The 19076-nt window shown below is 34.8% G+C and overlaps 8 protein-coding genes across 9 annotated transcripts in view; 4 read left to right on the top strand and 4 right to left on the bottom strand.

Moving 5' to 3' along the window:
• Positions 1–82: 82 nt before the first annotated feature.
• On the bottom strand, positions 83–4821 carry LOC128675302 (uncharacterized protein). The gene is made up of 6 exons (XM_053754618.2): positions 4649–4821; positions 4319–4490; positions 3939–4054; positions 3637–3742; positions 3034–3110; positions 83–2435 (listed from the first exon to the last, which is right to left on the bottom strand). Exons 1-6 carry the CDS (start codon positions 4683–4685, stop codon positions 1885–1887), a joined length of 1059 nt encoding a protein of 352 aa, XP_053610593.1. The 5' UTR covers positions 4686–4821; the 3' UTR covers positions 83–1884.
• A 232-nt stretch (positions 4822–5053) lies between these two features.
• On the top strand, positions 5054–6401 carry LOC128675310 (14 kDa phosphohistidine phosphatase-like). The gene is made up of 3 exons (XM_053754631.2): positions 5054–5275; positions 5364–5569; positions 6124–6401. The coding sequence occupies exons 1-3, from the start codon at positions 5194–5196 to the stop codon at positions 6316–6318; spliced, it is 483 nt and encodes a 160-aa protein (XP_053610606.1). The 5' UTR covers positions 5054–5193; the 3' UTR covers positions 6319–6401.
• A 620-nt stretch (positions 6402–7021) lies between these two features.
• Dph2 (Diphthamide biosynthesis 2) lies at positions 7022–9974 on the top strand. Its single transcript, XM_053760791.2, has 6 exons — positions 7022–7288; positions 7415–7527; positions 8090–8310; positions 8448–8654; positions 9059–9318; positions 9526–9974. Exons 1-6 carry the CDS (start codon positions 7145–7147, stop codon positions 9958–9960), a joined length of 1380 nt encoding a protein of 459 aa, XP_053616766.1. The 5' UTR covers positions 7022–7144; the 3' UTR covers positions 9961–9974.
• Positions 9958–11739, bottom strand: LOC128678899 (uncharacterized protein). 2 transcript variants are annotated; one of them, XM_053760804.2, is made up of 5 exons: positions 11528–11667; positions 11281–11456; positions 11013–11198; positions 10548–10654; positions 9958–10423 (listed from the first exon to the last, which is right to left on the bottom strand). In XM_053760804.2, the coding sequence occupies exons 2-5, from the start codon at positions 11437–11439 to the stop codon at positions 10240–10242; spliced, it is 636 nt and encodes a 211-aa protein (XP_053616779.1). In that variant the 5' UTR covers positions 11440–11456; positions 11528–11667; the 3' UTR covers positions 9958–10239. The 2 variants fall into 2 exon arrangements, with proteins under 2 accessions (XP_053616779.1, XP_053616789.1); XM_053760814.2 differs by having other exon boundaries at positions 10092–10423; positions 11600–11739.
• A 784-nt stretch (positions 11740–12523) lies between these two features.
• On the top strand, positions 12524–14918 carry LOC128678381 (uncharacterized protein). Its single transcript, XM_053759881.2, has 6 exons — positions 12524–12791; positions 12890–13095; positions 13346–13399; positions 13505–14008; positions 14304–14519; positions 14778–14918. Exons 1-6 carry the CDS (start codon positions 12701–12703, stop codon positions 14862–14864), a joined length of 1158 nt encoding a protein of 385 aa, XP_053615856.1. The 5' UTR covers positions 12524–12700; the 3' UTR covers positions 14865–14918.
• Positions 14903–16361, bottom strand: mRpS11 (mitochondrial ribosomal protein S11). Its single transcript, XM_053759892.2, has 4 exons — positions 16077–16361; positions 15708–15939; positions 15326–15391; positions 14903–15073 (listed from the first exon to the last, which is right to left on the bottom strand). Exons 1-4 carry the CDS (start codon positions 16244–16246, stop codon positions 14966–14968), a joined length of 576 nt encoding a protein of 191 aa, XP_053615867.1. The 5' UTR covers positions 16247–16361; the 3' UTR covers positions 14903–14965.
• Positions 16362–16511: 150 nt separating this feature from the next.
• uri (unconventional prefoldin RPB5 interactor) lies at positions 16512–18433 on the bottom strand. Its single transcript, XM_053759867.1, has 4 exons — positions 18235–18433; positions 17908–18151; positions 17080–17683; positions 16512–16995 (listed from the first exon to the last, which is right to left on the bottom strand). Exons 1-4 carry the CDS (start codon positions 18262–18264, stop codon positions 16521–16523), a joined length of 1353 nt encoding a protein of 450 aa, XP_053615842.1. The 5' UTR covers positions 18265–18433; the 3' UTR covers positions 16512–16520.
• A 109-nt stretch (positions 18434–18542) lies between these two features.
• Positions 18543–19076, top strand: part of LOC128675792 (NBAS subunit of NRZ tethering complex-like) — a 37083-nt gene continuing 36549 nt past the window's right edge. The window contains exon 1 of the mRNA XM_053755469.2: positions 18543–18786. Within this exon, the coding sequence (XP_053611444.1) occupies positions 18718–18786 (69 nt within the window). The 5' untranslated portion in view covers positions 18543–18717. The remainder of the gene's footprint in view (positions 18787–19076) is intronic.

Raw genomic sequence — 19076 nt, 5'->3', positions numbered from 1 at the left:
GAAACAATTTTTTACCCCGGATTAACACAACAGGTTAGTCGTATTTTTTAGGTGTATTATATGGATAAATAAAAAAGTATAGTGAAAACGTTCGTTTCTTTATTAAAAAATAATATTTACATCCACAATATGGTTTTGTTACTCTACAAAAAGAGACAAAAGTTGCCTTCACATGTTAAAATGCATTAGTAGTACAAACTCGTTAGAAACAATCCACGCGATCCGTACCTTAACCTCAGATTGAGGTCCAGGTTAAGACTGTAACAATTTAATCCTGTTATTCACAAAAAGGACGAAACGTACTGCTAAAGTATGTTTTGTCTCTTTCTATCAATATCACATTTTGTAAAGTCCGATAGTGAAATTACATACTTTAACTTTTTATGAATATCAGGTAATTCTCATTAATTTTAATATTAAGTTGCGGCTCAGAGTGTGGTTATTTTATTTTATGACATAAACTTGCCACAATCCTTACATATATCTTTATCTTACGTTTCCTCTACACTCACACTCCTCGCACACACGTCTGTGATGGGCGCTGCTGATATCTCCCTCTTTATAAACCTATTACAATTTCATATTTACAAACCATTGACAAAAGTCAACTGTTACATTTTAAAATACATAAAAAATGCGGTAATGTTCTGAACAAAAACAATGTAAGTTACCAATTTTGCATGCGAGTTTCTGAACGATGGTTTTCTCCACACGATCGCCGAACTCAGACACGTGGGACGCGAACGCGTGAACATTGCGTAGTTTAGTATGAGTGCTTTTATTTACCGCAATGAAAAACCAGCGATGTATAACCGAATCCACAAAAGTTTGCCAAACTGTTCGACGACAGTGTGGAGCCGGCATTACATGTTTCCTAAATTGGAATAAATTAGAGATTCGAATTCAAACATTATTTTGCGTATGATTTATGAGCCAATTAGAAATACTCCAGAAAATAATTACGTATAAAATAACATAATTACATTACCTCATATTTTCAGTGAGCCTATGCTAAGCTATGCTATAATTATATGTGGAGGCTACATAAATAGCCTTAAATCTTCTTTTCACTTGACTTGCCGTATCGATGGAGTATAAAAATGTGAATCAGAAACGTAATGAGGTAGTCTTGGACTTGTAAAATCACAAATCTAGTTACTAAATATGAACATTATGCACCGATATTGCCTATCTAACACTATTATTCATAATTTTTTCAATGTCAATCGTAATTAAATCTTATTTTTGTTAAACTATCAAATGTCCTTAAATGTCAACCAATTTAATTAATACTATATATATAATGTATGTAATTAATACTATACTAAGTCAAACAAAAATATTCAACATTAGTGTTGCCTAAATCTTCAAACATCAGACGCAAATTAGGCATCTGTGTTGCCTAATTCGAGTCGATATCTTATAATAATATTTGACAGAATATACATACAAAATTCGGCGACTAGGCCTGGCCGCATTGCCTCCGTTGATTCAGCGCATTATCGCTCCGTTATTTTGACATAATTCGACATACAATTTCAGCATTGTTCTGCGTTGATCTGACGACGTAAAGCAACGCGACATAGCATAACGGAGCAATGGGACCGCACTCTTAGAGACTAAAGGCACTGTGTCTGATGTGAGAAAAACAGTGTAGAAAGTAGTCGAGCATTCTACGAATTATGCACGAAAATATGAATGTGAGATCTGAAACTGAATGGCGTCGTGTTATAAATATTTTAACCTAACTCGGAAATAGGCTAAATCAACAATTTAATGATATCAGATGACGAAATAAATATACAAATTAACTAGACAGACACACTCACATTTCCGATTTGCTCTAATATTTCAAAAATTGTTAATGCACAATCCACACACAGATCACATACCTAGCCTATTAAAAACATTCCTTGTTATAGTTAAATTGTTAGCGTTAACACTCTTGGAGCCTAATCTAGCTTTGACATTATCCCCATCGGGCATAGACAACCTTCTCTCTGGTTTATTAAAGACCATACTTGCTTTCGGAGTAAAAACTTTGGGCTTAACGACCGATTTTTGGTTAGGCTCAATTTCTTTGTACTCAATTTGGTTGGAAAACTTCACTGACTTGGATTTGGGGAGAGCTAGCTTCTCTTTCACACTGAGTGGTGTCTCATCCGCCCTCATGGTACATCCCATTGCGATTTGACGTACATTGTTCTTCGATGTGGTTACTGTAACCACTTTCTTCACAAAGGAGGTGCTCTTCAAGATGCCTTCGTACTTCAAGGCGTCTTTAGGGACGGGTATGACAGAGTCCGGCGCCGGTTTCCCGTCGGGTTTTGAACCGAGTCGTTCGTAAATCGGTTTGACTGTTGCTTTTGTTGAAACTGCTTTGGTTATCTCAGAGCTTCCAAGCCGGGAGAATACTGTCACTTTGTTTGAATTACCTGTAATAAATAACATGTTATATACAATGTTATATAAAATGATAAAATGTTATATACAAATATAGTCCGCTAGCTTGTATGCGGCTACTTGCCACTAGATGGCGATAGGTAGCCGTAAAAATATGTCAGATGCCTTCAGACGATTAAAATCTGACACCAGTATAGATAATTTGTAATTGAGATAAAAGTCCCTATGTGCTAGGTTATATTCTAAACATGCTCTAATCATAGGGAAGACGCCAAATTGCACAACACAGTGTGGATTTTGGCACCACCATAATCATGGCTTTTTCTTATAGCCTGTATTTTGTGTCCCACTGCTGGGCAAAGGCCTCCCCTTCTGTCTTCCAAGGGTTTCTATCATTTGTTGCCAACCACGCCGAAACCTGTCTAAATCATAATTTTTGTTAATGTATGATTATTGTTATCAAGTTTACTATGTTGTTGTTTCTCAATAAAGAAAATGTGCAAATTTCGTCCGAAAAAACAGTCCATTACATTTTGCTGGATTTACTAACAAACACATAACCTTTCAACCTTTCACATGTATATTATTTGGATGTGTAAGTTGTATTTAAAGTATGGGATAGGTACTGACTTTCTTTCACTGCAGATTGTGGCGGCGACGCGAAGCGTATGAGACGGGTCTTCTTGATGCCTGTGTCTGAATCGAGGCTGCACAGAATTTAATAAGTTCAAAAGCAATAAATACATCAGTGGAATTTCAAAGAAAATATTAATTATTTTATTGTCAGTTCAAATTTCTTTGTGCTAGTGTTTTTATTGGCCGTATTCTATTAACTTAGTATATTCTCAGGCTTAACTCAAAGATTCGTCTCCCATTTTGCGTCCGGCCTATCCGATGGACCCATTTAGGAATGCTTTTGTTGCCTATCAGTTTCTTATTTCTATGGCACCGTGTGACATCCCGATCTACATGGATTGGGAACTTGACGCTTCAAAGTTAGTAGTTATTTTTACCTATAGGCGTACTGAAGGCCATACGAGACACAGTATTATATATTTTTTAAATGTATCCCTTATGTGGTAGACAGAGCCAAGAAACTTGAAGGTTATGTCAAGATGTATATTTTATTTTTTTTTTTTTATTTGTCTCGGGAATGTGGATATACGCCACAATATGAAAGGTTAGCCTTTTACTATTAATTTAATATAGAGAACAGCAGAAAAGCTTACTTACCCAGCGTCAGTGAGTTTCCTCTTATTGAGGGCTGGTGCGGGGGCGGGCGGCGCGCGCGGCGCTGCGGGCGCCTGCCGCGTGTAGTGCTCCAACATGCGCGACGCCGCTGGACCAATCATGGATCATTTATTTCTTTATTTATTTAATAGCTATTTTCTTTCTTTCATCTGAGTGCAGATATTTCCTCAGCTATAAACAATCAGAACCCAAAGTCTGCTTGCCTACTTTTTCATTTCCTCTTTGTACACTCGACATTTAAGAAGTAGTGTGGCTTGATGTAATGTTGGCTGTGCTAAACTTACGTGATGATGGCTGCGTAACTGTAGACCGGCCAGTGACAGCAGCCACTGGCACCTTTGGGGTGGCCGTGCCCAGCACCCGGTCTCGAGCTGTGTTCTCGTGGACTTGTTTAGCATGTCTGTAATATGCATGAAAGTTATTATTATCAAAATTCGTGACATGTGCAACAACATCATTTAAATACGAAAGTTATGTGAAATGCCTTTGGGCGACTTGAATAAAATCTAACAGCTTAAGCTTCACTAGGTAAAACCATAATAAAAAAGTAGCCTATGTTACTCCATAAGATTTCGTCTATCTACATGTCAAATTTCAAATCGGCCTAGTAGTTAAAAAAAAATACAAAGCTTCTCTCTTTCAAATATTAGTATGGATTAAGTACCTCAATATGGCAATTACATCTCCCATCCTAGTAATGCCCATGTCTCGAAGGTACTCCTTGTTGAGGTCCAAAAGCATGTCATTTTGGATTCTGTTCTCCGTAAAAGTTAGGGCATATGTAGCAGAGACGTCAGATGGGATACCAGCTGCGGTGAAGAAGCTAACCCACATGCCTGTTTCGAGAAAATCGTAATAAATACAAGTAGGTAAATAAAGAAAAAATATACCAAAACATACAACACCTACGACACCTACATTATAATTCGGTAAGATCTCAACCTTGAGTCACGGTGTATTTATTCCAGCAAATAATAATAAAAGAGCAACATACCAGTCAAATTTGAATCCATTTTGTTAGTTCCACTCATGACACTGATATTTTGAATAATAAACAAAACCAAAATATCAAATTTCAACCTTCTTCACACTACAAAAATAAAATCACAAGCAAGAAGCATTTCATCCATTTTAGCATTTTCGACTTTATGATTTTGACTTCAGATTTTGACATGAGCTATTTGACAGCGCTGACATTGGCGAAGGAAAATCCAGTAGAAGGTCGGGAAGGCCCAATATTTTATGAATGTAATACCACAGATTAAATAATACCCCAGTATAACTGTACTACCTACTCAATGGTTCTTCTATCTATTGGAAGGCTCAAGAAATGCCTAAAGGCATTCATAAACATTTATTACGCAACCGACCGACACGACCTCAGATTGTGCGCCAGTTGTTTGCTTATCTACGTTACCATCCATTGTATTCCAGAAGGGAAATGAACGCGACTATAAAATTGCGACTGACATTTTGTTTGACATTTGATTTGATTGTGATCCCAAACATGGAATTATATTCTTTTCTTTCTTGTAACTAATGCTAGCTATTAGTAAGATTCTTTCAATATCTATTTTGAGTAAAAGTGTACTCTTGGCCAAACAACTAACTTTTTGTACAGGTAACTAGTTTTTCAAAGTTTTAACTTCATACCTCGCATGTTGGGTTTCGGTTATTTCAGTAACATCAAAACCCAACATTCTTTACAGGCTATACGTCGGTACCATCCTTCAGAAATATGTGCTGTGCCTGTCCAGCTCTCGAAGCAGTACCTAAGGTGGACATAGATCCAGAAGGTGTATTCAAGTACATCTTGTTGAAAGTGCATGGAAAGGCAAAAGACAACCAAGAGGTTTCGACGACGATTGTTAGAGGCTACAAAAGATGCAATTACCATTCAGATATTTATGATGAGGTAGTATGTTATGGATTAAAAAATCTAGCTTTTTTATTATATGCTATTGTATCCAAACCAGCATTGCCAGTTTTTTTGTGTAAGCAGGGTTTTGAACCCTAATGAGTAAAAAAGAGCGATTATTTCGTCTAACGCAGGATATAATAGAAAAAACGCCAATTAATATTTTACATCGTCCTCAATAATAAACAATAAAAAACCACATCAAATCGGTTCATCTGTTGATGAACTATGGTGCCATGTACACAGACAGACAAACACACTTGGCGGTCAAACTTATAACACCCCTCTTTTTAATATGAACACAATAGCTACATTTCAAAATTGAATTGAAAATTTAAGTCATTAATATAATAGATTTATCTGTGTGCAAAAACATGTTGATGTCGTGTTTTTCGCCTTTTCCACTGCAAAACCAAAAAAGGAGGGCAGAGTTGATTGGCCTAGGACAGTAAATTGAGGAGTAAAAAATTGGGATGTCCTGCCAAAATCGTTACATCTGGCAGACCCGAACTGACCAATCCTTTAGTGTAACATTTATTCAATCATTTTAGGTGCAAGCTAAACTGAAGAATCTAGATTGTGAGCCTTTAGGTGGGGGCAGAATATCACATGACAGTGAAAACAAGAAAATCCATATCTATGGCTACTCCCAGGGTTATGGTAAAGCTGACCATGAAGTTGCAGCTAAACTCATTAAGGAATGCTTCCCAAGCTACACTATTACAATCAGTGATGAAGGTTATTAGATATATTAAATAAATGTATAATATTTGTAATTGTTGATTTATACTTTTTTATTTTTATCATGAATAAAGCATAATCTTGTTTACGATATTTTTGAGCTAAACTGTATTGTCTACCTACACACATCCAATACATACTTTCTAAAAATGTTGATCACCCCATATTAATACACCGAAAGTGTGTTACGTTGTCGTGACTAGTGACCTCTTGACTGGAGAGGCCATAGCCGTAGCTAGAGGCTTTTATAAAAGTACCTCTTGTCTGACTACTAATATTTTTGAAATTGCCCATCCATACATGTAGGACAAAACTACTGCAAAATTGTAACTGTTACTACTAATTCATAAAAAGAAACCTACTTTAGCCACAGACCAGATATACAATCATTACTTGAAAACCAAGCGTGTTTTGTACCTTTCTGTGTGCTTTCTGTCAATTTTAAATATTATAGCGCTCTCGATATTGATACGTAAAACATACTTTAGCTTAAATTATGCTTTACATAACTTTTATGAATAACAGTCACCCATGATAGATGGTTGCCCTTGGTGCGTTGGTGCGCGGGTTGATTGAATCCTTTATTGTAATGTTGGTTCTTGTTAGATTGAACGTCTAATGCCACCCACTCGGTAGAATACGCTGCACACGTTTTATTACTTTGCCCACCTTCTACCATTACTGAAGAACTTATTCTGTCAAAAAATCTGTCACTGTCCAACTGTTGATGACATGGTTGGTCGATTTGTTTTTGTCTGCAAGATTTCTTGAAAAAATATTTATCAAAGACTTGCTTTTGCTTTGCTTCGCATCTTTATATTAACTGATATAATGGCTAATTTTACAACTGATGGTAAAATATGTATTGATCGTGAAGTCTCTCTGCCAAACATGGAAGAACATATTGTAGACGTCGTTACACATTTTGATGTCGAGAAAACATGCGTTTGGATAACAGAGAACCAGTTTTTAAAGGTATTAAAATAGAAATCAAGTCAAACTTAATTTTTAATTATTAAAGTCTAATATGTACAACTATGTCTATTACTTATTACAGTTCTATATTTTCCTAGTGTATTTTTAACAGACATGTTATTTTAGGTGTGCCTTCAATTTCCTGATGAATTACTTGGTTTGAGTGCAAAGGTTTATGAAGAAATTAAAAAGAGGGTTGAAGTGGACTTGTACATTTTAGGTGACACATCATATGCCAGGTAATCTGCACTACCTTACGCTGCAAAACCTTTGCGATTATTTCAAGCAGTATTTTACATGGGTATCACTTTTAATTTAAAATTAAGATTTTAATTTGTCATCATTGGAAAAAATTCTGCAGCAGTTTTTGATTCACTGTTACTTCTCCATTTGCATATTGGAGGTAGCGATAAACATAGTTTTATGTAAATTATTGACATATGACTAATATGAGAGACCAAACCATGAAATTATATCTATTCAAAATTATTCTGGTGCCTCATTATCCTGGCTCACTCCTGAATGTTGCATAACTTATATGATAAAATTTATTAAATACTGATCCAGTTCTCACATCAATGTAAAGTTTATAGAAACTTATGAGATTGGTACAAGCTCAATGGGAATGAATCGCTGCAGCTTCAGTCAACAGTTTTAAGAACAAATTACATAAAATCTCCAAACTTCAAACAAACAAATAATTTATTTGTGAGAACAAGTATAAATAGTATAATGTTATTATATAGCTTAATTATGTGCTATGGTTATAAAAAAATATATTGTTTTTTTTTTTAATTTCAGTTGTTGTGTAGACACAGTGGCAGCTATGCATGTCCAAGCTAATGCAGTGGTACATTATGGCCATACTTGCTTCTCAAAGGCCAACCTGCCAGTGTTCATGGTATTGCCTAAGAGGCATTTTGTTATAGATGTCACTATGAAGATACTGAAAGACAACTTTGGTTCAGACACGGATGTCAGACTGTGTTTGTTTTATGACCCTGAATTTGAATGTTGTAAAGGTAATAATAAATATAAATTTAACACTACACACAGAGAGATCTATTGTATGTAGTGTTGCTGTTGACACTATCCTGTTTTAATTAATGGTCCATACATGGTAAATAAATAAATGCTCAAATTTGTATTATCATTGCAGAAGAAATATCTAGACACTGGTTCAAGAACTACCCGCAGAGCTGCATAGCTTACATTGAACAGGGTGACAGCGAATATATATTTCAAGGAAGGCTATTGAAAAATGCACATGGAGAACCTTTGCCACTAGAGTATTTGAAAGATTACATTTGTGTTCATATTGGATCCAGAGGACAAACTGTCTTCAATTATACTGTCTCTGTGCCAGGTACTTGATTTTTTAATGAACTGATATCATATATCAAATATAAAAGAGAAAAAAAAAACTGATACACATGTAGTAACATTGTGAATTTTGTGGACAAGTGGTTTTCTGGGTTTGATCATTTAACAATAAATTTATCTTCTTATTGTGTCTTTAATCTGCGAGATCAGACAAAGACTTTTATCAGATCTATTGTGAAGTTTAGAGTTTATTATTAAGGGAGCTTCCAAGTGGAAGCATCTTTCTTAGAATCTGGAGATGAGCTCCTGGATGTCACATCACTTCAGTCTCTTTACAAAGTTGATGTTTTGACAGCTTGGATGCCAGCTCATTGAGGTGGTAGCTAAATATATAATTTATCTATGCACAAATCATGTGTTGACCAATATTATTAAATTTATTTTCAGCTAAGGAATGGTATCTCCTAGACCCTGATCAGCAAAAAGTGGAACACTTGGAAGAAACAGCTTGGTTTAAACGCAGAAGGTTCCTAATAGAGAAATGTAAAGACGCGAACGTCATTGGCATCCTAGTCTGCAAGCTGGCGGGAGACCAGACAAGGGATATAATAAGCAGGATGAAGCAACTGTGTCGAAGTAACGGAAAGAAAAGCTATATTATATCAGTTGGCAAGCCAAATGTTGCTAAATTAGCCAATTTTCCTGAGGTTAGTGAACTTTTTCTTTTTTAAAAATTGACATCATTTTCATTGGGTGTAAAAAAGTCACATAGTGAGTCCGAACCATGAAATAAGTGCCTGTGATGCAGAGCTGCAGTCGCCGAACAATGTGCTCAATCTATTATTGATTGTTCTGTACATTTGAAGGCAGTCTAAGTATTTTAAACTATAATTAGTGAAAAACATTATTTTCAGATTGACATTTATGTGATGATAGCGTGCCCAGAAAATGATCTTTACAACAGCAGAGATTTTTATAAACCAATAGTCTACCCATACGAGCTAGAGGTAGCAATCAATTTAAAGAGAGACCCATATTTCACAAACCACGTCACAGATTATGATGAGCTTTTGCCAGGGAAGAGACATTACTGTGACATAGAACATCTCGAGGAAGGTGGTGATGTCAGTCTTGTGACTGGGAAGATCAGAGAAACCAAACTAGGAGTCAAGGACGGCAATAGTACAGATTTAGTGACCAAACAAAATTGGGCACTTGAAAATATTGGTTCAAACCTTCAAGCCAAAACTTGGAGAGGACTTGAACAGAAGTTAGGAGAAACTGAAGCTAAGATGGCCGAGCAAGGACGTCAAGGGATACCTTTACAATATAACAATGAACCAGAATAAATTTTACATTTTTATTTACATTTTAACTTCATATTACATCATCACAAAGCATATAATTTAAGAACAAATATTCCTAAAGACACTCCTTACACTTGACAAATTACAAATTCTACTTTGCCAGATAACTTTAAATGTAGTTTACACAGTTTTATTAACTACACATTTGATAGGTCCAGGCAGATAGAGCAATGAATACCAAAATTCAAGTTAATTTAGTATTTATAAACTACATTCAAAGCAATCGAAAGTCTATCCAGAGACTGCCACCATTCAATAGATTCAAACTTTTTGGTTGACAGGATTCTGTGGGGATTTAAGCCACTCTTTCCTGAGCATCTGTTTCAGTTGGGACAGCCTGAGTGATGGGTTTTCAGCCTTCAATATAGGGAGGTTGGCTTCCTCGAATGCTGTGTAGGCTGCTTTCAACCGCTTTTCAGGGTGCCTATCAACTTCGTTTTTGTCACTGAAAGAGAAATTTATAGATGTACATTAGTGTCTAAAATAAAAAAATATATAAATATTTTATTCAAGTAATGTATATATCTTAAATAAAATCTGTATCTTAGTAAAGTAGTATATAAATATACCTAAGAATGGAAATAGCCTCATCCACAGACTGTGCCACTTCGCCATCCAAGTGTATCCTATTGAGATTCTCTTCTAGAGGTGGTTGTTCCACAACAACTCGGGAGGGCTGAAAATAAAAATACATATTTTAATCAATATATGAAAAAATCTTAATCTGTAGGCCTGAATGTCCTTGTGTCTGAATATAAACTACTTGATTAATACACTCAATGATAACTGACAACATGTGCAAATGAGTGCCCAAATAATGGAAATCTTGTTTGTAATATCTTTATTGTATGAAAAATATATACACATTAAAATTAATACAAGATAGGTACAAGTACAACATGGACTCATTCCATGTAGGTATCTCATACAGTCAACTGGCAATAGGTTGAGAGTACATATATACAGTAATACACTTGTTAGGAGAATGTATAAAACAAAGAGAGCAAACTTTATTAAAGCAATATAAATCTTACCACTGGCTTCACTGGCTCAGGTTTGATAGTCTTCTCCTTCATGAGAGAAATTTGTGCTCTGGTGATTTTAGGCGGTGGCGGAGCAGTCTTTGTGGGCGCCTTTATTGACTCCATTTCCTTCTCTAACAAGGCCTTAGCCTCTGCTTTCTTTTGGAGCTGTTCTTGACGTTTCCTCTCTTGATCTTCCTATAAGGAAAAGTTGTTATTACTGGCCTATAATTTGATGTAATAAGACAAAGTTCTGAATGATTTCGTAAAAAATATTAACCTTTTTCTGCTGTTTCTTTTTAAGTTTGTCATCATTATCTTCCCACTGTGCGTCTTCTATCATTTTCTTCAGCTTTTGCTCTTTCTCCTGCTTTTGGTCTTCCTTGCGTTGCCGCGCGGCAACCGCCTTGCTGTTTTCACCAGCGAATTTCTTAGGCATCTTTGTATATTGTAATACTGAAAATATTGTAATACGAGGTTAGTCTCATTCTCTTACAATATTAGAAGATTACTCAAAATATACCCACTTCTTGTAATAGGTACTGTTATTTATTTTTATTTATTAGATTGCAGTATAGGTAAATTAATTAAATTTATACCTAGGTAGGTACCTATGTTGAAATTTTTTGTGTTTTGATTGAAAATTTTCCTACAAGAGTCGAATATCTACTAATACTAACACATCAGTCTGTTTGACATTGACTGATGTCACAAATATATAAAGGGAATTTGAATGGTCACGCCATGGATTTAATAAGTACCTATATGGGGGTATTACTGCACATTTATCCCGCCAGAGTACGCACTGTATGTTAGATACACAAAAGCTTTGCCGCCTTTTGCTATGTCGATTAAAATGTTTATTTTAGAGTACATTTCATTAGGTATGTAAGAATTCGTTTGTGAAAATATACCATAACGTAGCATATTCGGGTGCCGATATATTGGGAAAAATTGTTTTCCATAAGATAAAAAAGCATCGAAAACTATGGGATACGACTAACGCTGTAAAATTTTCGAGCCAGTAAACGATCGAAAAGAAGCTCGGAACACTTCACACGTGAACTTATTAAAATATGGACTTCATACAGGTAAGATCTTCAGTCAAAATCAAGTTTATATCAGTTTATGACCACAGTTGACCAAATAATGGAGAACATAACCTAAAATAGTATTATTATTTTCAGGATAATTCACTAAATCCTTCCTCTTTCCTTTAAACTCGCACCACGATTGCGTAGAAGGTATTTTTGGTCGTAAATCTGCCTCCATTAGCAATGTTTGTGTACCTTAGTTGTACCAGTAGCGCCATCTGCGCTGAGCTTTGCGTAATATGCTCTATTTCATGGGTCACGCAATAGGTACCTACCTACGCAGTTATTTGAGAAGGGAAAGAGCATGGATTGGGAAACTGAGAACATAGAACTTCCTGCCAGGCAGGACAATGTGTGTCCGGTGTTTTTTTTTTAATTTCGTGGGTGTCCGGTGTTCTGTGGTGTGTACTGTTAACAAGCTGTCAATGTCAACTTTTATAAATGTCTATGTTGTCACGATTTATTTTTCTTACGAAAAAATTGTATTATTTGTGTTGTTGCCTAAATATTTTTGGGTTGGTTGGTGTACCTACTAAGTTTTTCCATTTTCGTCGGTTATGAAAACAATTAACTTGGATTCATACCTAGATACATCCAAACAAAATCATGGCATTAGTTGCCTATGACAACAGCGACTCTAGTGAGTACGAAGACGAAGATGTTGCAACTGTTGTTACATTAAACTCCAAATCAGAAGGTATTGTAAAATAAATATATAATATCAGCTGCGCGAGGGTTGGAAGCGAAATAGTCGTTGAACTGCTTTTCAAATGGAAAATAATTAACTGCTTTCAGTGCCATTGAAGTCAGTGTCAAAGCCAACAGAGCAAATCCCTGATGCTCCACAGGCGGAGTCAGGTCAAAACCTCTTCAATCTCCTGCCACAACCATCAACAAAGAAACCAATCACAATAGAAGAAGATGATGAATTTCTGCACAAAAAAGAGAGTGCCAATGTTGTTAAACCCAAAGCCAAGATTATGGTTCCATCACTGGATGATGTAAGTAATAATATGTTATAATATTTGTTTTATTCATAAAATGAGTTGTAAGCATAAAAGACATACAGAAATTTAAAAATATCCTCAATAGGGCTATAAATTACAAAACAAATAATTTGACTTTTTGATATTAGAATGATCTCTTCAGGGTCAACTCTTCATGTAATTGCCACAGTCTTAATGCCATTTTTGTTTATATTTTCAAATACATCCTCAAATTGTTTTTGTTAATTGTACATTTTGTTTGTAGTTCAAAGATGTGGATCATGTGACACCCACTGTGAAACCGAAAGCACCAAATGGGGTAAGGAAAATAAATACCTTATATTTAATATTTACTGATATGTGTTATTACTTACTGCATTGCCAGATGGATTTAAAATCTCATTACAATGTTTCACATTTTCAGAAAAAGTCTGGTCTACTAAGCATACTTCCACAGCCTAGGAATGCGGCATTCACAACAAAGGCAACAACAAAAACACTAATCCCACATGTCCTCACAAAGAAACCAGATGCAACAGTGAAGAAAAAAGATCCTTTGCCTTCCCCAATGAAGAAGGCTAAAACTGAATCAAAATTATTGGCAGAATACTCTGATGATAGTGACAATGATGATGATGTTCAGACAGATTTCTTCTCAATAAATAAACCTGCTGAGTTGCCGCCTGTTGAAGATATACCCTTAGATATTGATGACAAACCTAAAGCGGAAGTCAAAAATGTACATATTACAACAACCAATCAGAGGCAGGCTCCCAACATTCAGTCATACTTCAAACAGAATATAGATGATGGAGAGATGAATGGGGATATGTATGAATATGGCCATGAAGCATCAAGCTCAAGTTACAGCAGTCAAAAAGTTGCTGAGAGCCAACCTAATGGTGAAATAGTACTGGATGATGAAGCGGTAAGTACTATTTTGGTTCTGTTTCTTTGTACACAACTTTTTGTCTTTTAACTAACGATTTCTCTACATTTTTTACCTAACATCAAGTTGATTGAATGGTGAGATATTGTTATTTTTTTTCTCTGTGGTTGTTAGTCATTAAGCAGCTAACTACTCCACACTGTTGCCATTTTCACACTTTTATCAATTTCAATTTCTTTTACTCATGAAAATTGTAAATATTTTTTTATGTATGTTTAAACTTTTAAGTAGTTTTCCAACTCTTTCTCACCTCTTATTCAATTTGTCCATATAGATCATGAAGCTATGCGGCGCGCGCGGTAAGCGTAAACGTGAAGAGATCCAGATAGTGGATGTGAATCAGCAAGAAGTCCTGGCAGACGCCAAGGAGTGGCTGCTGAAGGGGCTGATGGACGACACCAGTAAGCGTGTCTCGGCCAGCAAGAAAAGGGGCAATGAACCCACAAACCAGCAAAAGAGGAAGCACCAGATCACATACTTGGCACACCAGGTCATTATTATAATTTTTTTTATTTATCCATGTCATGTTATTTGGCTAATAAAAATTAATTATTACATGCACTAGAGCCTCTCCTAATGTCTTCCATCCCTGTTGATGTCTTGATTGATTGGGCTAAGTTAAGCCAATGTAGATAGATGATGACAGTGAATTGTGGACATGGCATGTAACATTACAACCTCATCAAAATTTGGAGCAGAACTGAAAATATACTTATTTCAGTATTAATCCTATAAACTTTTCTTGCAGGCCAAGGCGAATGAAGTGGAACTTCAAAACCAATGGGCAAACAACAGGATGTCAAAACGACAAACCCAATCAAAATATGGTTTCTAATAAGTGTACTATAGTAATTGTATATAATAAAATCTATATAATTTTACTATATAATAGTTTTTATTGACTAATTTACAAAATAATTCATGACTATACTATAACTACAATCTTCTTGCTTTCCTTGGTCTGGGCGGGTTCCATGAAACATGGGTGTTGTCTGTGATTGATACCACTTGAAGCCCTCCCATTTGTAAGCCCTTGACAGCAGCCTGAAAATTTTTATGAAATTGTTAGCCAACAAAGGTCTCCCTATCTGATGGATATCCAAAGTAGAAATGGGAATTGAATACTAAAATATTACTCTTCAAATTATTGTAGATTAATAAGACATTGTGGATGATTATAATATAAATAATAAATACAAGTAGAAATTGTGTTGAACTATCCAGCTTGTGTGGTGGGTCATGACCCAGCAGTGGGGACATTAAAATGGCTGATTATGATTGAACAATAAAACTTACCAATCTTCCAGGTCCCAATCCTCTTACTTTGACCCTTATATTCTTCAAACCTCTATCAATGGCTTTCTGAAAACATAATTTATACAAAGCATAAGGAACAAAATTGACAATAAAATAACATCTATGAGTAATTAAATAGGTATTCAAGATATTTTGGTTTTGACTAAGCCTTAGGAATAAAAACTAATTTAGCACCAAAGTATTCAAACCAACACAGCATTCACTGTTGACCATGGCAAAAAATAACCTATGTCACATTCAAATACCGCCATACAAAAAAAAAAACAAAGAACAAATTGTGTACCTAATGCAATAGACAAACATTAGTATTGCATACAGTACATACAATATACTAATTATATAGTATAGTACACAAACTTACAGCAGCAAAACTAATAGCAGTGGTCTGAGCAGCAATATTTGTGCCCTTCTTTGTATTCTTAAAACCCTCGATGCCACATGACTTGATGACTTTGACAGTACCTTCCGGGTCTGTGAGGGTGAAGATAGTATTGTTGTGGCTCACTCTAATGTTGCAGATATGTAGCTGTTTGTATGGGACACCGTCAAACAGTAAATTATCTGATTCCAGTGTGGGAAATATGTTCTGTCTCCTGAAAATATATTAATCACAGAGAATATGTGTGATGTGAATCTTCCTTTTTACTTGAAATAGCCATTAAATAAGTTCGGAAAATAAACTTGATTTTTGAATTTGAATTATAAATCTACATATTTAGTAGTTACTCACGTTTTCAACACAGAATCGAGATCCACAACTTTTTCTCCTTGAACACCCTCATCATTTTGAGGAATCCGTTTGTGGTCAAACTTGTCTGATGATACAGGCGTAGACGTTTGAAATAGCCTTCCTATGTTGATTAATGGAACTCGCACTGTATTTCTAAATGCACTTAGCATTTTGATTATTAGTTAATAAATTAATCCTAGATACTTATTTTTCGTTCATATAAAAATTAATAACCTAAAAAATCAATGATCACAACACACTTTGACAGCAGTAATATGTAAATGTCTGACAGCTTTTTTAATTTGTGATTGTGACAAAGGAATCAACTTTCTGTACTTACATAACAGATTAAACATAATTTTCTGATTTGTGATTGGTATGTATTTTTTGTGAAAGAGGAAAAGCATGCAAAGTTGAAAAGTAGAAAAATCAAAATAAACTTAATTATTTATTTTGGAGTCTCTTTTTCTTAAATAAACTAATAGGTCGGCTTTCTGTATTTTCAAATTTGTTTGAATTTACATCATATTTTTCAACTACATCTTTAACCACTATAGTTTTGTTGATATTATTTTCATGTAATTCTAAAATACTATCGTCTATTAATTTCTTGTCTATAGTATTTTCGACATTTACATTTTTATTATCTTCATACTTCGTTTTCTTCAGTATAGATGTCGTTTCTTTAAATAAATTAGAATAGGCTACATAAATATCACTGGGTTTTGTGATGCCTTTTGTTGGGTCATATGGCTCAGTAGTTGGTTCAACAGAACTATGTTTGTAAACTATATCAATAGTTTCACTGTCATCATCCTCCACAAATGTGACACCCCTTTTAGATATTGGAGACTGTCTTGATGAAGAATCTTCATCATCTGTGCTTTCAACATCTTCAGTTTGCAAGATGTCTTCCAATCTGAAAATAAAATAGTAATTTTGATTGGCAAAATAACACTTTCAAATAATCTAAAATAAAATCTCTCTTGAAAATTTAACTTACCGATCCATTTCATCTTCCAATTCATCTAACTCTTCCATCTCATCCAACTTTGATATTAATTCTTCTTCAGTTTTGGTTTGACTTCTGTCTTTATTTTTCAATTCATATAATTTTTGTTCCAGTTCATTTTGCTTTTCAAGTACATGTTGTAAAAGATTCATTTTTGAAGTTTCATGCGGTGGTTTACTTTCTTTTGAATCTGATTTAGATATATTTTTATTATTATCAACTTTAAGAGGTGGTGGTGTACCTGCTTCCTTAACTACAAACATATTGATTGGATTTTTTTGGCTATTTAAATCAGAATCATTCATATTAGACAATTCATTTTGGAATTCCTCCTGTAACTCTAACTCCTCTAACCTTTCCCACAGTTCTTCATCAGTAACTTCAGGAGCTGTTGTTTCAGGTTCCATTTTACTTTTCAATTTGTATTGTCTCATGTTTTCTCTGTGCTTTTCTCTCCAAACTCTGTCTTCTTTGTCTGTGCAGATTTCAACAATCTCTTTTCCCAAGTTCTCGTAAATATTTTCTTTTGTAAAAGACAATTGATTTTGAAGATATTCCTTTTCTTTTCTATACATTTCTAATTTAGATTGAGCACCTGAAATAGAATTTAATTGCTTTTAATGATTGTATGGGTGTCATTTTATATACTTTAATTCTGAAACGCTGGCTGGATTTATTAGAAAGAGGATGCTATTTACGACATTGTTTTGTGTAGAGCCAGAGTAAGAATCCGATGAGAACATGATGTTAAAAATTTTATAAGTCTGAGGACTTATAAGGCAAGCTTTGGGTTATGGTGTAATTATTTAATTAAATTACCTTTTAACCTATGTTGCTTTAATATTTCAGCTTGTTTCAAAGAACATTTAACAAAATAATCGGCACCAAGAGAGACGGTCACTTCATTGGTATGTTTCAATTGGCCTCTGAAGAAGATCCGGTTCCCGATTGGTACCAGCGCCGGCACTGTCAACTTCTCGCTGAAAACGCTGAAGTCCAACGAGTTTAAACTATTCGCATATTCTTCCCAAAAACGCAGATTCTTTTCGTTTTCGGCTACACACTGAAATAGGCAAACAAAAGCTAAAGTTTTGCTAAGATGGAACATTGGAATTAAATACAACAGATGACAAATCAGCTAGTTACCTTCTGATAGGCGTCATTAAAAATATCCATTATTCCAGTATATCTCGCACTTAAACTTAAATTGTAAATAATAATAAAGAAAAATCTGCACTGTAATGATTTACAAAATATAACCTAAAAATCAAAACAACTGTCGAGTTTGACATTTTTAGGCGTCAATTTCAGTTTATATGCAAGGTTATGTCTAGCTATGTGACCCCCAATGATATGACCTATGTCAATGGGCTATGTAGTCACGACACTGTTATGTCACGATAACTGACAAACAGCCCTCAGCTGTCACTGTCAGCCAGCAGTTCGGTAAGTGTCAAAAAATTGCCAACCAAAACATACATGGGTCGATCGATAATAATTAAATACCTGCGAAACTTTATTGTTTCGATTCGAAAATCTCAGAAATGAATCAATAAACATGCAATAAACCTAAACTTTGTAATCTTGATAAATTACAGTGTTAAGTAATATCCAACTATTACCATCATAATGGAAGAGAAGTCAATTTTACACGAATTGTATGTGCTTTCAGAATGGAAACCAGAGCCTGAATATATTGTGAGCTTTTCATGTTACAAAACATATTTTTAGCTTCTTTATATTTCTTTACGCCCTAATGCAATGTCATGATACAAATATTATACATATAGCATTTGAAAACTTTTTTACACTAAAAAGTTGCTCCTCTCTCTTGAAACTTTTTTATTATTTTTTATCAATAAATGACAACATTTAATAGTCCCCAGTGCCCCACTAAGCTTGTATCGTGGGCCTCATTTCACCCAGAACTTCAGACAAATATTTGATTACATGTTAAAATATTTGCCCATACTTGGAATCAAACCCAG

The sequence above is a fragment of the Plodia interpunctella genome, chromosome 2 (genome assembly GCF_027563975.2).
Source record: "Plodia interpunctella isolate USDA-ARS_2022_Savannah chromosome 2, ilPloInte3.2, whole genome shotgun sequence".
Lineage (NCBI taxonomy): Eukaryota > Metazoa > Arthropoda > Insecta > Lepidoptera > Pyralidae > Plodia > Plodia interpunctella.
Note: the sequence above shows the minus strand (reverse complement) of the source record. Positions and strands in the feature narration are given on the sequence as shown.

What these genes read in the sequence shown, in the direction of transcription:
- LOC128678899 (XM_053760814.2), bottom strand. Translation starts at nt 11,439, where the DNA reads ATGCCTAAGAAATTCGCTGGTGAAAACAGCAAGGCGGTTGCCGCGCGG. An exon ending in AAAAGAAACAGCAGAAAAAG is followed by an intron (nt 11,199 to 11,280) that starts GTTAATATTTTT and finishes TTTTCCTTATAG; the next exon opens with GAAGATCAAGAGAGGAAACG. An exon ending in GAGGCTATTTCCATTCTTAG is followed by an intron (nt 10,424 to 10,547) that starts GTATATTTATAT and finishes TTTCTCTTTCAG; the next exon opens with TGACAAAAACGAAGTTGATA.
- uri (XM_053759867.1), bottom strand. Translation starts at nt 18,264, where the DNA reads ATGGATATTTTTAATGACGCCTATCAGAAG. An exon ending in TTAATGACGCCTATCAGAAG is followed by an intron (nt 18,152 to 18,234) that starts GTAACTAGCTGA and finishes TGCCTATTTCAG; the next exon opens with TGTGTAGCCGAAAACGAAAA. An exon ending in AAAGCAACATAGGTTAAAAG is followed by an intron (nt 17,684 to 17,907) that starts GTAATTTAATTA and finishes ATTCTATTTCAG; the next exon opens with GTGCTCAATCTAAATTAGAA.
- LOC128678381 (XM_053759881.2), top strand. Translation starts at nt 12,701, where the DNA reads ATGGCATTAGTTGCCTATGACAACAGCGACTCTAGTGAGTACGAAGAC. An exon ending in ATTAAACTCCAAATCAGAAG is followed by an intron (nt 12,792 to 12,889) that starts GTATTGTAAAAT and finishes AACTGCTTTCAG; the next exon opens with TGCCATTGAAGTCAGTGTCA. An exon ending in AACCGAAAGCACCAAATGGG is followed by an intron (nt 13,400 to 13,504) that starts GTAAGGAAAATA and finishes TCACATTTTCAG; the next exon opens with AAAAAGTCTGGTCTACTAAG.
- LOC128675302 (XM_053754618.2), bottom strand. Translation starts at nt 4,685, where the DNA reads ATGAGTGGAACTAACAAAATGGATTCAAATTTGACTG. An exon ending in AATGGATTCAAATTTGACTG is followed by an intron (nt 4,491 to 4,648) that starts GTATGTTGCTCT and finishes TTCTCGAAACAG; the next exon opens with GCATGTGGGTTAGCTTCTTC. An exon ending in AGGAAACTCACTGACGCTGG is followed by an intron (nt 3,111 to 3,636) that starts GTAAGTAAGCTT and finishes AATTCTGTGCAG; the next exon opens with CCTCGATTCAGACACAGGCA.
- LOC128675310 (XM_053754631.2), top strand. Translation starts at nt 5,194, where the DNA reads ATGCTAGCTATTAGTAAGATTCTTTCAATATCTATTTTGAGTAAAAGT. An exon ending in ACAACTAACTTTTTGTACAG is followed by an intron (nt 5,276 to 5,363) that starts GTAACTAGTTTT and finishes CATTCTTTACAG; the next exon opens with GCTATACGTCGGTACCATCC. An exon ending in ATTCAGATATTTATGATGAG is followed by an intron (nt 5,570 to 6,123) that starts GTAGTATGTTAT and finishes CAATCATTTTAG; the next exon opens with GTGCAAGCTAAACTGAAGAA.
- mRpS11 (XM_053759892.2), bottom strand. Translation starts at nt 16,246, where the DNA reads ATGCTAAGTGCATTTAGAAATACAGTGCGAGTTCCATTAATCAACATA. An exon ending in CTCGATTCTGTGTTGAAAAC is followed by an intron (nt 15,940 to 16,076) that starts GTGAGTAACTAC and finishes ATATATTTTCAG; the next exon opens with GAGACAGAACATATTTCCCA. An exon ending in CTGCTATTAGTTTTGCTGCT is followed by an intron (nt 15,392 to 15,707) that starts GTAAGTTTGTGT and finishes TTATGTTTTCAG; the next exon opens with AAAGCCATTGATAGAGGTTT.
- Dph2 (XM_053760791.2), top strand. Translation starts at nt 7,145, where the DNA reads ATGGCTAATTTTACAACTGATGGTAAAATATGTATTGATCGTGAAGTC. An exon ending in GGTGACACATCATATGCCAG is followed by an intron (nt 7,528 to 8,089) that starts GTAATCTGCACT and finishes TTTTAATTTCAG; the next exon opens with TTGTTGTGTAGACACAGTGG. An exon ending in TGAATTTGAATGTTGTAAAG is followed by an intron (nt 8,311 to 8,447) that starts GTAATAATAAAT and finishes TTATCATTGCAG; the next exon opens with AAGAAATATCTAGACACTGG.